We start from the raw sequence: 15,447 nt of genomic DNA, 5'->3' as shown, positions 1-15,447 counted from the left end.
AGTTTTATAACTCCAACCACTAATAAAGGAGCCAAAGTATGGAGAGAGTGGTTCAGAAATGAGACAATGGCTTTAATTTGCATTTATCTGACCTAATTATTTTGTGTTTCCTTGGTCTGTCGAGTCCTTTCAGCCAAAGTTCAGTCAGTTTAGTTTCAGTTTCTTTACTACTTCTTCTGGAGTCTGATAAATTGATCTGGTTGTTTGCCAGAACAGAACACGGGGCGTTATCATCCTAGTGGCTGTGTGATAATGTGAAGAGCATTAAATATTCAGTTGAGAGGAAGTTGAGTGTCACTACATTATCTGAGATGTCAGGGATTTATTGATAAATATCCTTTATCTGTTAGAGCTGAGAGGTCACACACACACACACACACACACACACACACACACTGAACCACTGGGAGTAATATTATTTGTCTGATAGATGTAGTCTATTTGTTTCATGAATTATAGATCTCCCAAAATGTCATCCACGCAGTGTGTATGACATCACCTTGACAGATAGGTCCTCTCAGCAGCACTCGCTGGAAGTTTGAACTGGGAAATTCAAAGGTTGTTCAATCAATAAGTGAAGCTTTTTAAAACGCTTGGTTGTGTCCTACTAATTAGACGAGTCTATGCTGAAGAGGTATAGTGAGTACAGGCTGTTTGTATAGTTTGGCATCCTGCGCAGACAGACTTAAACTGATTTAAAGCGTCCCATGAAATGTGCTGTGATGCTTTAAGTTAAGCTACGGGCCTCTGATGAAATTAACTCAAGCAACAGAATTACAGGCAGAAATAACTCACTTTGTGAATGAAAAAGCACTCTGCTCTGCTTCTCTTTGCTCTCTCTTTTTTGGAGATTCGTCAATGAATGTGTAAAGGAGATGTAAGAGAGAAAGAGAGAGGAGGATGTCTCACTGCCATTAACCTGAAACAAACCTCCCCTTGCATCCCTCCCTCCCCAGCTCCACCTCCCTCCCTTCCTCCCTTCATTCATTCATTCATTCATTCAGACTCAGAGAAGAAGAGAGGAAGCTGCTGCCCCCTCGGGGATTTGGCATCATAATTATATAGGAAGCAGAACAGCCTGCCGTCAGTTCGAGCTGGAGCTGGCTGCAGGCTGGTCACACATGTGCAGTGAACAACTGGTCATAACATGAATGTGGATGTCTGACACTGTTTGGAAGGTAAGATAATCTCCTGCATTCATCTTCAAAGAGTGAGTAACAGCAGAGAGTGATGTTAAACCTCCTATTCAGTTTGATTAGATAGTTATTTTGTGTTGTCAGAGATCATCTCTACAAACTGCTGCCATGTAGAAATACAACTAGGACAGACTAAAGTGCTAAAACAAGAGCTTTGTAGTCGGTTTAACAACTTGTGAACCATCTCTGGATGAAGCATGAAATGTCTGTTGCCTGGTTTGATGTTAAATAGGGGTGTAAGATACACGTGAGTATCGTGATATTATGTTTTGCGATACTGTATCGATTCTCCAAAACACTGAATCGATTTTTAATTAACCTCTTAAAAATCCAACTATTCGATCTTTCAGAGGTTGTAGCGGGCTCAGTTTTAAAGCTGGAGTGAAGATACTGGCAACATATGAAACTAGAACACCTAAGGAATGTCATACTAGCTTGTCAAGAAGGAGGCTAAATAACGCTCCAAAGTTACGGAGCAGTTATGGTAAATATGTTAAGCCATAATTACGCTAAATTTTGATGAGGAAAAACTGGCATGGCCATTTTCAAAGGAGTCCCTTAGCCTCTGACCACCAGATCAGTGAATTTAAATGGGTTCTATGGGTACCCACGAGTCTTCCCTTTACAGACATGTCCACTTTATGATAATCACATGCAGTTGGGGGCAAAAACATGCAGTTCTTTGCATGCAGTATAAATGTGTTATTTTTGCCTATTCTAAAATGGTTTATTTCTGTTGTGTTCTTTGTACTATGACAGTTTTCCTAAAATTAAATTTGAAAAATTGCAATATATCGCCTTGCTTACAGTATCGCAATATATCGCAATATATTGAATCGTAACCCCTGTATCATGATATGTATCTTATCGCCAGATAGCAGGCTGTTTCTGAACTCGGCCGTCTTAATTTGATTTCTTGTTGCCACTGGAGATGATCAGAAAAAATCCCCACATCAGCCTATTAGTCTTGTACCAAATGACTAGATAGCAGTCCTGCACACACAGATTAAAGAAAGTTCTTGAAGGGTTCTTTTTTGGTCAGGGGTGTAACCAAAATGGATCCCATAAATACATTTAAAAATCTGTTAAACATAAGAGCAAAGAAGTCAAGTCAAACTTTATTTAAATTTTTTAAAAAACGCAGTAGACTAAAGTGCTGAGCATGAACATGTACATAATAAAAGTGAATTCAAAGCAAGCAACTATAAGAACAGAGAAAAAACAATAAACATAATGTGCATATAATAGCAGTAAAGGAGTTGCAGCACAACAGAAGATAATCTTAATCAAACACCAGTGAGAAGAGGTGAGTCCTCAGTATCCACTTCAATGATTCTGTGTTTTTAAAATGAAGAGGTAAGCTGTTACAAAGATTAGGGGCGGCCACCGCAAAGGTTCGGTCGCCTTTTTGTTTTTGAGTCTAGGAGCATCTGACTGGTCGACCTCAGTGCTCTAAGTATGAAGGTGCAATAGTTCTGTTAGACACTGTAAGGTGGTGCCAGCCCATTTAAAACCTTAAAAACAAGCAATAAAATCTTAAAATCAATCCGGAAACGAACAGGAAGCCAGTGGAGGGAGGCCAGAACTGGTGACATGTGATCATGTTTTCTTTTTCCGGTCAGAAGGCGAGCAGCTGCAATCTGTACTAACTGCAGCCGGCGAAGAGACAACTGTTCTAAACCCACATACAAAGAATTACAGTAGTCTAACTGAGAGGTAATAAAAGCATCAAGATCCCTGGGAGACGGATAGACCTTAATCTCAGCTAATAGTCTTAACTGGAAAATCTGGTTTTGACAAAAAGAGATATAGATATATAAAGATATATATAGAAATGTCAAATATGGAATATAATGCAGGAGAACTGCCATACTGGCTGAAAATCAACATAGCCTATTGAAACTCTGTGGTATTGAAACTTTAAACAGGGGACATGTGACATATCAAATTGCACCAATCGAAAATGAGACAGAACCATGAAAGTCATTATGCGCATGGTCTGTGATGATGCCTCCCAAAGGACAAACTGATATCTCAAAGTTTTTCTACTAAGAATTTTTTTTGAGGTAAGAAAGTAATTAATTGTTTAATGGATATTAAATTGTTTTAAATATATGTATATTCTTGGTAGTTTATTGTGGTCCATGGTGTTTATATGAAGGTATTACTTGTTTCAATTGCACCCGTATGCTGTTACAATCGCCCCTGCACGTTGGGCAGATGTAACATTTGACTTGTAGTGTTTCAATCAATATTGTGACTCTAACATTGCTGTTAAAAACATTTAATGACTGTTAACAAGTAGAACACAAATACAAGTTACGTATATAGAAATTGTATCCATATAGCTCAAGAGGTTTTTGAGTAATGACATCAAAACCAATTTTTTTTACAATTGCCCCGGTCTCCCCTACACAACTTTTTGATAATAGAATACATTTTAAATATGATATGAGTCATGGTTCTATAATCCTGTTATAACTCAGACTGTTTTTGAATGTGCCACAGAGTAAGAAGAGGGAGCAGCCATGTCAGAGAAGAAGCCACGAGGCTCGGACACGCGTCCCAAATGTGGCCTCCGCAGCTGGAGTGCAGACAGTTATGTCTGGCGGGGGAAGAAACGTTCCCGGAGCTCTCGCAATGGGTCGAGTCCCGGAGGGCTGGAGGCGGAGGGGACGGAGGAGCCATGCGTGCGATCAACATCCTGTCCGAGGCGGCGCAGAGAGAGAAAGTGTAGCTGCAGCATTCTCGGGGACGCACTGACGTCTGCAGACATCGATGTAGTGTGTCGGAAGGCCTTGTCCCGCCGCTCTCTGCGGCAGAAGTTTCAGGATGCGGTGGGCCAGTGTTTTCCTCTGCGCTCTCACCATCACCACCACCATCATCACCACCACCCATCGGGCTCCTCGCGACCCTTCTCTGTGCTCTTCTGGTCCAAACGCAAGATCCATGTCTCAGAGCTCATGCAGGACAAGTGTCCCTTCTCGCCCAAATCTGAACTGGCCCGATGTTGGCACCTTATAAAAAGTAACGCCACCCACCCAAGTGCCCTGAAGGATATGGAGGCTCCCCTAAAACCCAATGTCTCATCCTCCTCTACCTCCCCACCACAGACCCCTCTCTCCTGGGAGGACATCTGCTGCTCTCCTGGTCCTGGAGGCACCAGTCTGGAGGACTGGGACCCTTCTTATCCTCATGGGGGAGCAGAGGGCAGCTGTGGCCACACTGACTACATCCTTGTCCCGGATCTCCTCCAGATCAACAACAGCTCCTGTTACTGGGGTGTGTTGAATCGCTTCGAGGCGGAGGAGCTGCTGGAGGGCAAACCAGAGGGGACGTTTCTACTCCGAGACTCTGCCCAAGACGAGTTCCTCTTCTCGGTTAGCTTCCGACGCTACAGCCGCTCCCTGCATGCACGCATCGAGCAAAACGACAAGCGTTTCAGCTTTGATGTGCGCGACCCATGCATGTACCGGGATCCCAGTGTGACAGGACTGCTGAGGCACTACAGTGACCCGGCCACCTGCCTCTTCTTCGAGCCCCTCCTTTCCCGGCCGCTGCCGAGGACCTTCCCTTTCACCCTCCAGCACCTGTGCAGGGCTGTGATCTGTAGCCACACCACCTACCAGGGCATAGACAGCCTGCTGCTGCCTCCTCAGCTCAGGGACTACCTCCGACAGTACCACATTAAGTGTGACGGGGCCTGCGCTATGTGACAGTCCAAAGCAGACCTCAAACCATGAAAGGCAAAGATGAGACAAGCAAAGGCAGGTTCTCTTGACAAAGAAGCAAGAATACTGCCATTGAATTAGTAGCTTTGCTGTTGCAGATCTTTGTGGTCTAAAAGGTGCTGAACTGGAGAGTTCTTCAGGATGTTTGTTGATAACCAAACCTACAATGCCTTCTCTACAGATCTGAATCCATATACTGTAGGAACACATGGACGTAATCTGTCTTTCTTCAGTACTAAGGGACAGTTTGAAGCCTTGGATTTAGGCTTTCTGCTTCTGGCCATCTTGACAGCTACTGGAACTAATGTCAAGATACACTGAGACACTGTAATTAAGCAAATATGCCCCAAAACACTTGCCTTAATATCCTTAATGGATTCACACCAAGACATTCATCTTTAACCCTCACTTTTTGTGGAATATTGACTCTTGAAGTTGGAGCATTTTCCCTTTTGACTTCAATTCAATCAGAGTTGTCTTGTGGCAACCCTGTCTCCTACAAAATGACGTTCCCATACAACTAAACTACATTCTCAATTACATTCAGAAGGAAACCCTTATAAAAAAGAAGTATACTTCAAATTTATTTTATGAAGTAAACTTAAGTATAGTTCAAATATTTTCCCAAGTATACTTTATGTAATTAGTATACTAATAGCAATGTACTTGTAGTATACTTGTGCACTACTTCAATACTTCTTGTGACTAAATTGGCCAACTTTTTAGTTTATAAAAGCATTCTTTTAAGTAAATGTAAGAGTAGTAGTCTTTGAGTACACAACTAGTTTACATCCAAGTTGTATTTTGTACTGCAACTATAATATGAATTATACTACAAGTGACCTTATGGGTATACTGTTAGTTATATACTTGTTACCCCCTTTTTAGTTTACACTTTAAAGTATACTCTCAGTAAACTACTAGTCTAATACTTTTTACTACAAGTATACTTGAACATTTTCTTTAGGTTAACTTATAGTACTTAGCCAAATATACTTATACTTTTCTGTATACTTTTCAGTAAAAGCCAAGTATACTTGGACTTTTCTGTATACTTGCCAAGTACACATAGGCCCTGTTCAGACCTGGTATTAACATGCTTCCTCAGTGATCGGATCACAAGTGGACAGCTTTAAGTACAGGTGTGAACACACTCAAGACACATTGAGGACACATAGAGATCGGATCTTTCAGACCACATTCAGAGGTGGTCTGGGCCACATATGACCACATTCTTTTAGCAGTGTGTAGTGAATGAGTCCTGACCACAATAAGGACCGCCTACTCTACTGACATCCCGCTGGGATCCGCAGGTCTCTGCGCTCTTCATGTGAATAGACAGGCAGACTGTCTGCATCGCAGCATGGAAACAGCCTCTGTGCTCTACTGTAATCTGTCGGTACAACTGTATTTTATTAAAATATATCATATTTATAGGCTACATAATCTACAGACTATCAGACTAGGCACGCAAAGTGCATTATTATCGTACTATCGGAGATGTGTCGCTGTTTTTGTTCTGATGCTTTGCACGGAGCTGACACCCGACCGCCCGCTCGCTCTCTCTCCTCCCGGCTCTCTGGAGCTCTGTACCCCGCTGTTGTCTGGCAAAGGCAGCGGTGCCAGTGGCGTGGAGGTCCCCGGGGACCGCCGGTACAATAACCTTTTATTGTGATGTTAATAAAATGTACCCGAATTCACGAATATGTAGGATATTACTACTGACTTTCCTGTAATATTACGTCACAAAGGCTGCTGTAGTAGTGGACACTCAAGACGCATGTTGAGAAGCATTCTAAAGCCAGGTGTGAACAGACGTACTTAGAGCTGTCCACTTGTGATCCGATCACTGTGGACTCATGTTAATACCAGGTCTGAACAGGGCCTTAGACTTTTCTGTATACTTGATGGTATAAGCCAAGTATACTTAAGTATAATTTTAATAACTGTATGTAAGAAGCATAATAATTAATAAATTAATATTTTTTTGTTAAGTATATCTCTGATAAGTACATAACAAGTAATCTGAAAGCATACTGTCTTATTTGAAGTATTTTGTCGTGTATTACGGTCCCAGTTTTAAACAGTTTTAAAAATGTAGTCAACACTACACGAAACAAAAAAGCAACAAAACTACTTGGTTAGGTTTATTAGGCTACAAAAACATTATGGTATGGCTTAAGAAGACTATGTAAGGGAACGTTGACTTTTAGTTTAACACAGGACCGAAACAGCGATCTCCTGGGGGAAAGTCCATTGTTTGTTTGAACCATCTGCCCCCCCCTCCACCCTTAGTCCACTTTCTCTCTTGTTATACTCGTTATTATACCACGTAACTTTCAATAACATTATTATTCCACGTAACTTTCAATAACATTATTAATCCATGTTACTTTCATTAACAGTCGCTCGTTTTACTCCGTCACTTGCTGCGGCCATCTGTGGACTATTTGTGATACGTCAAAGACAAACCGCCTAAACATAATTGAGAATGCAGTTTAGTTGTATGGGAACATAAGTTTTAGGAGGCAGAGCTGCTTGTGTTGGCATCTAGTATACTGTATATATAGTGGCCACTAGAGGAACTGCACCTTTCATGGTTTCCTGGCTGAGACCAAACTTCCTTTAATGTTCCTTAATATCATAAATATGTGATGCTTTATTATGGCCTGATCCTGCACACAACTGGTGCTGTCAAAGGTTCGAGGTACAGAGACTCAAACTGCATCTAGTAATATCCAAACATTATTAATTCTTCATTACCTTTCAAACAAAACATTTTTAGACCTCTTCCCTTGTAAGGGTGAAATGGCGCAGAGCAATCTGCTCCAATATCGCCACATAAACACTGCTTAAGTCTAACTAATCACAAAATTCAAACCACATCTCCCTCCAAAGACTTTGTGAGGTTATGAACAACATTTACCTCCTTGTGGCAAACTGAAGACAAGTGGACTGATTTCATCTGCTACACAAAATGGATTCAAGCTCTGTTATGGGTGTCACCTCTATATGCCTTTCAACAGCTCTTCTTAACAAACAGAAACGTGAGCTTCAATAGGACTGTATTCTTCTCTGCAGCCACAAGATGGCGGTACAACTGCACTGATGGGAAGACATCATCTGCTTCACTTGTCTGTCTCCTCTCACCACTCAGTTGCCTCTTTATCATTCAGTCTCAGCTGAAAGCTCCTCTGTAAATGAATATTTAACATCAGTTGTGCCTCAACAACTTTCACAAGTATTGTTTTTGGTAAAACTGTTTACATGTTGGAGTTATGGTGTCCCTGAGAGCTCAACACACTGCAACTTAAAGGGGACAGATCATGCTCATTTTCTGGTTCATACTTGTATTTTGGATTTCTACTAGAACATGTTTACATTCTTTAATGTTCAAAAGACACATTATTTTTCTCATACTGTCTGTCTGAATATACCTGTATTTATGCCTGTCTCTTTAAGACCCCCTCCTGAAAAAAGCCCAGTCTGCTCTGATTGGCTTGTGAGGAAAATATGGTGCAAAGGTAGTTCTCAAGCTGTGGGTGATATATTCTAATGAGACATGATATCGTAAGGGGAGCCAAATCTGATTGGCTTGTTGAATCACATCTTTTCTGATAGGCAGCCCACAAAAAAACTGACTGGGTTGTCTTATTTCAGTTTGTGGGTTGATAGGCACCCCAGATACCCAAATATATGTGAACAAGCACTGAAAAGGTGAATTTTTCATGATATTTCCCCTTTAAGAAAACACATGCAAATGGAAAAACATCGTCACCAATTTGACAGCATATGTGCAGCATTTACAGCTTGGACACACTGGGAAAATGAGCAGCGTATGGCGGCTACCTCGCTGAATTGCTGCGTCTCTCACGTGTGTGGTGTCCACACCAGAATTTCTGCTGCTGCCACCCGTTTCTTTCTACATAAAGTTTGCCTTTCATGATGGCGATTTCATTTCATTAAAAATGTCATATTTATTTTAGACAGAAAAAAGTTAAGAAGCGTGTGTTTATTTGTAATAATCCACAATTAAATGCCGGTACTAGTAATTTATGGAGCCCTGCAAGTCACTGCATTTTCCACAACACTGTTCTGCAAATATTTCAGAATAAAAGCCTTGTGTAGCCATCACGCACTGCTCAAGCAGCTTTTGTGGCCCAGCTGTTAGAAAAAGAAAACACTGCAAGGTGAGGAAACACAAACCAAATGTTGCAAGTGGCACAGAACACAACAGAATATTTTTTCAGAATTTCAGATATTTGTTGTTCATCTACCATTGACATTTTGATGATTACTAGCTTTCCACTTCAAATCTGAATCATGCAAACTTTAAAAAAGTACAACATTAGTTTGCTTCCATTAAGGGAATACAACTGTTTTCTTCACTTGGTTCTGCTGTGTGTATTTGGTTGTTTTTTCTGTTTGGTGGAGTTTTTTTCCTAAATGCTGCACACACGTTGTCAAATTGATGAAGACATTTTCTTCATTTGCTCATGTTTTGTCTCTTTGCATGTGTTTTCTTAAAGGGACTGTTTGTAACTTCTTACACGTATAAATCTACCGGGTCGGTTTCCCATGTGCGCTCGCATATGCGCGCTCGAGTGTGGCTACGCTGTTCAGACAAGACTCCAACACAAACTACACGGAAGCACCGAAACTGCAAAGTAATATCTAGTGAAGACCGTCTTGCAAAACAGTGTCAACTCTTCCTGCTCCAGCCCCCCCGACCACGCCCAGAAGACACAGGGGAGACCGTAGCTTTGGTCTCCAGGGCCGGAGTCTCTGCTCCTCTGCTCCGCTGCCTGCTTTCACTCACACACCGCGCGTGTTCTCGCACTCCACTCTCACGTGCATGCGCACACACTCCACACTGCAGAAGAGTTAGTTTAGCTCTGAGAATATCTAGTGAATGTTCAGTGGACGTTTGTGCAGAAATAACTGCTGCAGCTCCTCCAGACCAACAGAGGTTTCCCGTGTCTTCTGAACCGACGGGTAACTAAGAATCGGCATGTTTTCGTTAGCTTAGAATGAGCAGTATATATCTACATAGGGAGCGGTCCTCTTCAGTTGGTTGCAAAATGCAACCTCACCACTAGAAGCCGCTAAATCCACCACACTGTCCCTTTAATCTGCAGTGCTCTGAGCTCTCAGGGCCACCGTAGAGTGGAGGACAGTCCACAATAGGACCAAGCAGTATTCTCAAATACTTAAATCCCTGTGTTTACCCCCTCGAGGCACATATTGTATTCACCACACTGATACACAAACCAATAAATGCCCTTTACACCGCCTCTGTGGTATGACTGTGTCTCAGGTTTTTTGTCATGTCTGGACTGATTTAATGGTGCAGCTCCAGTCATGCTTATTCATCCATACATGTTCATGCTGCAGCTGTGGACTTGTGTCACAGTCAGACAGGCTAATGGGACGGAAAAAGCTGCTTTTGAAGTATCGCTTTGAAAACAATTCATCCCACTCTCTGCAAAGGACACCTCTAAATGCCAGCGCTTCAGCAGAGCACATGGAGAGATAAGGACATGAAAAAGACTATTTCTTCCTCATAACTGGGGTGAAATTCAGATTTCTTTCAATTGATTCATGTCATTCATGTCATCTCCAACTAGCAGTGTGAGGAAATCTGCCCTGAGGGGACTTGTATGAATACAAAACAGTGATTGAAATATTCATCATACAGCCATTAGGATTTCAGGCATAAAAAGTTAGTTTTTTTGTCAGAACTTGTAATACAGATTTTACTTCTACATGCTCGAGTAAATTGGCTGTTCCATTTTGTGTTTTCCTATTCATCAAAGTTTTCTATTTCATTATTACTGTTTCAGTTTATTCATTCATTAATTCATTATCTGTAACCCCTTATCCTATTCAGGGTCAGGGGGGGGGGGCTGGAGCCGATCCAAGCTGACATTAGGTGAAGGCGGGGTACACCCTGGACAGGTCTCCAGACTATCACAGGGCTGACACACAGAGACAGACAACAATTAAAACTCACTTTCACACTTACGGGACATTTAGAGTCAACAATGAACCTGCATGTCTTTGGACTGTGGGAGGAAACCTGAGCACCCAGAGAGAACCCAGGCTAACACGGGGAGAACATGCAAACTCCACACAGAAGGACCTCAAGCCGGGTTTGAACCTGTGACCCCCTTGCTGTCGGGTGACAGTGCTAACCACTGCACCATCATGCAGCCCTGTTTCAGTTTAGATATACGGAATTAACTTCTGGTTCTTTAATGCGATATGCACAACTATTATAATTCTTAGTTGTCAGGCTTCCTCTAACTGCAGCTACTTATACCAATATGTGTAAAAGAAAGAAAATCACTAAATTAGAATATAAGACATAAAGATATACGATAGTGCAGAAGTTAAAGGGACTGTTTGTAACTTTTTACATGTATAAATCTACCGGGTCGGGATCCCATGCGCGCTCGCATATTTGCGCGAGTGCGCTCGCATATGCACGGTTACGCTGTTCAGACCGCTCCGCTGCTTGCCTTCACTCACACAGCGCGCGCGTTCTCGCTCCACCTCACGTTCTCGCTCCACCTCACGTTCTCGCTCCACCTCACGTTCATGTGCGCACACTCCACACTCCAGAAGAGTTAGTGTAGCTCTGAGAATATCTAGTGAATGTACAGTGGACGTTTGTGTAGAAATAACTGCTGCAGCTCCTCCAGACCAACAGAGGTTTCCCGTGTCTTCTGAACCGACGGGGCTCCGCAGCGAGAAACGTTATCGTCTACGACTGGGTGCCGGTGTCTCCCCTGTTCACTCCGGGCGCAGTCGGGAGACGATAACATTACTCGCTGCGGGGCTGAGGCAGGAAAAGCCAACACTAGGATCAGCATTGATTCATGGAGAGACCTTCGTCTGGTCAGCTAACATTACTGCCAAGCAGCTGAAATATAGAGTGATATTGTGCTTTTAGCTGACGTGTGTCGCCTCTATGTTTTAAGCGATGCTCGTTCATGTCTATTTAGAGCGAGCAAGCACGAGCCCGATGCTGACTTTCATCGACTTAACGGCCACAGGTGTCGCTGTTAACAAGCATTTCTGAAAATTACAAATAGTATCTTTAAAATATAGGAATAAAATATAATATAATTCTGTAGACAGGTGTACAGTTATAGTAAAATCTATACATGTAAACAGCCAAACAGGTTGTGCAGTGAGTATTAAATGTATATACGCAATGAGAACAGGTTGTAGGCAGGTTAGGTATGCATATAGCCTACTGTGGATAATGGTGCAGTGGTTACTACTGTCGCCTCCCAGTAGGAAGGTTCGTTACACATGTGGAGTATTTCTGTGTTATGTTCTCCCTCTGTTGCGTGGGTTTCCTACGGGGTCAAAGAAATAGAAATAGTACAGATAAATAGAGAAAGTAAAAGAAAGTAATACTAAAAAAAGTAAAATAAGAATAAAAATTAAAATAGAAAAACTATACAAGAGCATATTGAGACAAAAATGGCATGGTAAAGTGATAGACACCAGACTAATATATGATTAAGTAAGGGGAAAGGGGAGGGTCTTTACTTTACTTTATTTATGATCCCCATTAGTTATTACTGCTGTAACAATCCACAATATCAACAAAACCAAATTAAATAAAAATAAGAGACAGTAAGTAGATATTTCACATTCATAATGTGACCTCACACTGATTCAATCAAATAATAGATATAGTAAAATAGGTATTTAAAATGATATATAACTGCACAATAGTGTACAGTAAAGCATTACCTAAGTTAGCACAACAAATATAATCAACCTAAAGAAAAGATGCTGTTACTGCATTATGGCAAATTGAGGATTCTACACCTTTTGAACAGGTCTCATACTGTGGACTATAAGTCGGGGTATTTCAGCCTCTGATGCTTCAATTTTGACCAATTTTTAAAAAAAGGTCTTTCTTGAGTTCCTCAACTTTATTGAAGAGCAATATTAAATCACTGGAGGTAGACAACTTTGTACAATTGATGAACCTTTGTCAGATTGAAGCCACAGACAAAGTCTGTCTTTGTGTTTGATCCCTTTGACTGTATGTCTACATGTCAAAGCTCAGCAAATGGACAGAGTTCATGAGCCACATTTATTGATTTTCCTGAACCACATGCATGAAATATTAATGTTGTCTTGTATGATCCAGTTAGCCAGCATAATTTTTCAGCAGCTCCAAAGCCAACATCTAGTGTTACATTAGAGTCATCATACATTTGATATCCAAATCTGGGAAATGAAGCACTGTTTTTATGTTTCAGTTTCATCAGGACTGTTTCACACAGTCATGAGTAAACACACACATTTCAGGCCTGTTGCACATGTTCACTCTCTGCTTCTTACATACTGTTATATGTCAGTGACACCAGCTGTCCGCCAACAGAGCTTCCTGAGACTTCCTGTTGCACTAATCAAATTCTCCCCTGAGACGCCGCTCAAACAGGCAAGTGGAGAGTCAGTCAGGTTGTCTTTGGCAGCCAAGACATACATATACTGTATATGTGAACTAATAAAACATTAAAAGTATCAGTATGAGTGAGTGAATACTTGTTTCTGTCTCATTAAGGTGATTTTGCAGTGTGAAAAAGTGGTCTGAAATACACAATGTGATGCTGAATCTTTCCTACATTAGGAGTGATAATGAATAAATTCCCCACAGAAATTAAATCTTGAATAGCTGCTTTCAATACAAATAGATTAAGAGTCTAAGTTTTTATATAATTTTTTTATTACATATTTAAAATAAAGATAATCGTGGGAGCAATGTATTTGTTTTAAGTATTTAGTTGTTGTTTTCCTAATAATAATTAGTATTGTTTGAATGATTATTCTAGATGTTTGCTTTATATTACATTTTCATAGTTTTCTTTTACTAGTTATTTGTTTAGTTTAATCATGATTCTTGTTTAGTTTATTTAGTTTTTGCGTAATTAGTGTTTTGTTCTGTTTTGTTTGTGAATTGGGTAACACTGTGGGCACCTCAGGTTATGTATGTAGGTGGCAGTTATAGGACCAGCATGCACCTGGGTGAGCCTCTGTGCGCAAAAGAGGCAGCGACAGCCATGATTTTGTTGTTGTTTCATTTGCTTGCTTGTTTGTGGAGAAATAAATCATAAGAAACACAGAAACTTTGCATGGACAATAGACTCTTTTGCCTGTGTATATACCCATGTTGCGTCAGTGTCCCTTTGATTTAAGTTAGATTTTTCTGACTAATGGCCACTACAATGATTAAAACATGTATAAACACAATAACTATTTCTTCTTTGCCAGACAGAAATGTAAGATGATCCAGTTTTTGAATTAACTCTAAAATAGATCTTTACTTGGGATATTTTGAGTGGAAGCCTTTTCTGTGGCACATGTACAGTATGTGTATGTTGTAGCCTATTGTGTAAATATGAAGTTAAGTTAAAGGGACTGTTTGATTGATTTGATTCTTTCAGAATGTCTTGTTAACAGCGACACCTGTGGCCGTTAAGTCGATGAAAGTCAGCGTCGGGCTCGCGCTCTAAATAGACATGAACGAGCATCGCTTAAAACAGAGAGGCGACACACGTCAGCTAAAAGCACAATATAACTCTATATTTCAGCTGCTTGGCAGTAATGTTAGCTGACCAGACGAAGGTCTCTCCATGAATCAATGCTGATCCTAGTGTTGGCTTTTCCTGCTTCAGCCTCCGGGGCTGAAGCAGGAAGAGAACGTTATCGTCTCTGACCGCAGTGGGAGGGAGACACCACCACCCGGTCGGAGACGATAACGTTTCTTGCTGCGAAGCCCCGTCACTTCACAAGACACGGGAAACCTCTGTTGGTCTGGAGGAGCTGCAGCAGTTATTTCTGCACAAACGTCCACTGAACATTCACTAGATATTCTCAGAGCTACTAACTCTTCTGCAGTGTGGAGTGAGCGCGCATGAACGTGAGGTGGAGTGAGAATGCGCGCGTTGTGTGAGTGAAGGCAAGCAGGCAGAGGAGCAGAGGAGCAGAGGAGCAGAGGAGCAGAAGAGCGGTCTGAACAGCGTAGCCACACGCGAGCGCGCGTATGCGAGCACGCATGGGAAACCGACCCAGTAGATTTATACGTGTAAAAAATTACAAACAGTCCCTTTAAGGTTTTTTTTGTGGGTGTCTTAAATGCATGTCGGCTTATGGCACTTGTATGTGCATGACACAAATAAACAATAGCACCGACATAATCACAATTAAAAGCATACACAGCACTTAGTTCTGGTAAAGAGGCAAAATCATAAGAGGAGGCTTCAAACTTTGAGAGATGTAAAAATAATCTTGTTGAGAGATCAGAAGCTGAACTGTAGGCCCTATTTCGTTCAAACAACATTTAAACAACATTGAATCAAATTGTATTTAATAGTGCTGTGTGATGTGTGATGTGATGGAAATTGTGGATTTAAGGCTTACATGCATGTAATCGGAATAAAATGTCCTCTGTATGAAATGTAATCTTAATCTGTTTGAAATGTAATCTGTTT

The 15,447-nt window shown here is 41.3% G+C and overlaps 1 protein-coding gene across 1 annotated transcript; it reads left to right on the top strand.

Moving 5' to 3' along the window:
- Window positions 1-1,073: 1,073 nt before the first annotated feature.
- socs4 (suppressor of cytokine signaling 4) lies at window positions 1,074-4,912 on the top strand. The gene is made up of 2 exons (XM_074626192.1): window positions 1,074-1,178; window positions 3,705-4,912. The coding sequence occupies exon 2, from the start codon at window positions 3,725-3,727 to the stop codon at window positions 4,910-4,912; it is 1,188 nt and encodes a 395-aa protein (XP_074482293.1). The 5' UTR covers window positions 1,074-1,178; window positions 3,705-3,724.
- Window positions 4,913-15,447: the final 10,535 nt, after the last annotated feature.

The sequence above is a fragment of the Sebastes fasciatus genome, chromosome 2 (genome assembly GCF_043250625.1).
Source record: "Sebastes fasciatus isolate fSebFas1 chromosome 2, fSebFas1.pri, whole genome shotgun sequence".
In the NCBI taxonomy this organism is placed as follows: domain Eukaryota; kingdom Metazoa; phylum Chordata; class Actinopteri; order Perciformes; family Sebastidae; genus Sebastes; species Sebastes fasciatus.
The sequence above is the reverse complement of the archived record's forward strand: the minus strand, read 5'-3'. Positions and strand labels throughout refer to the sequence as shown.

Bases quoted from the DNA above. Each gene is read 5' to 3' on its own strand.
- socs4 (XM_074626192.1), top strand. From the start codon at position 3,725: ATGTCAGAGAAGAAGCCACGAGGCTCGGACACGCGTCCCAAATGTGGC.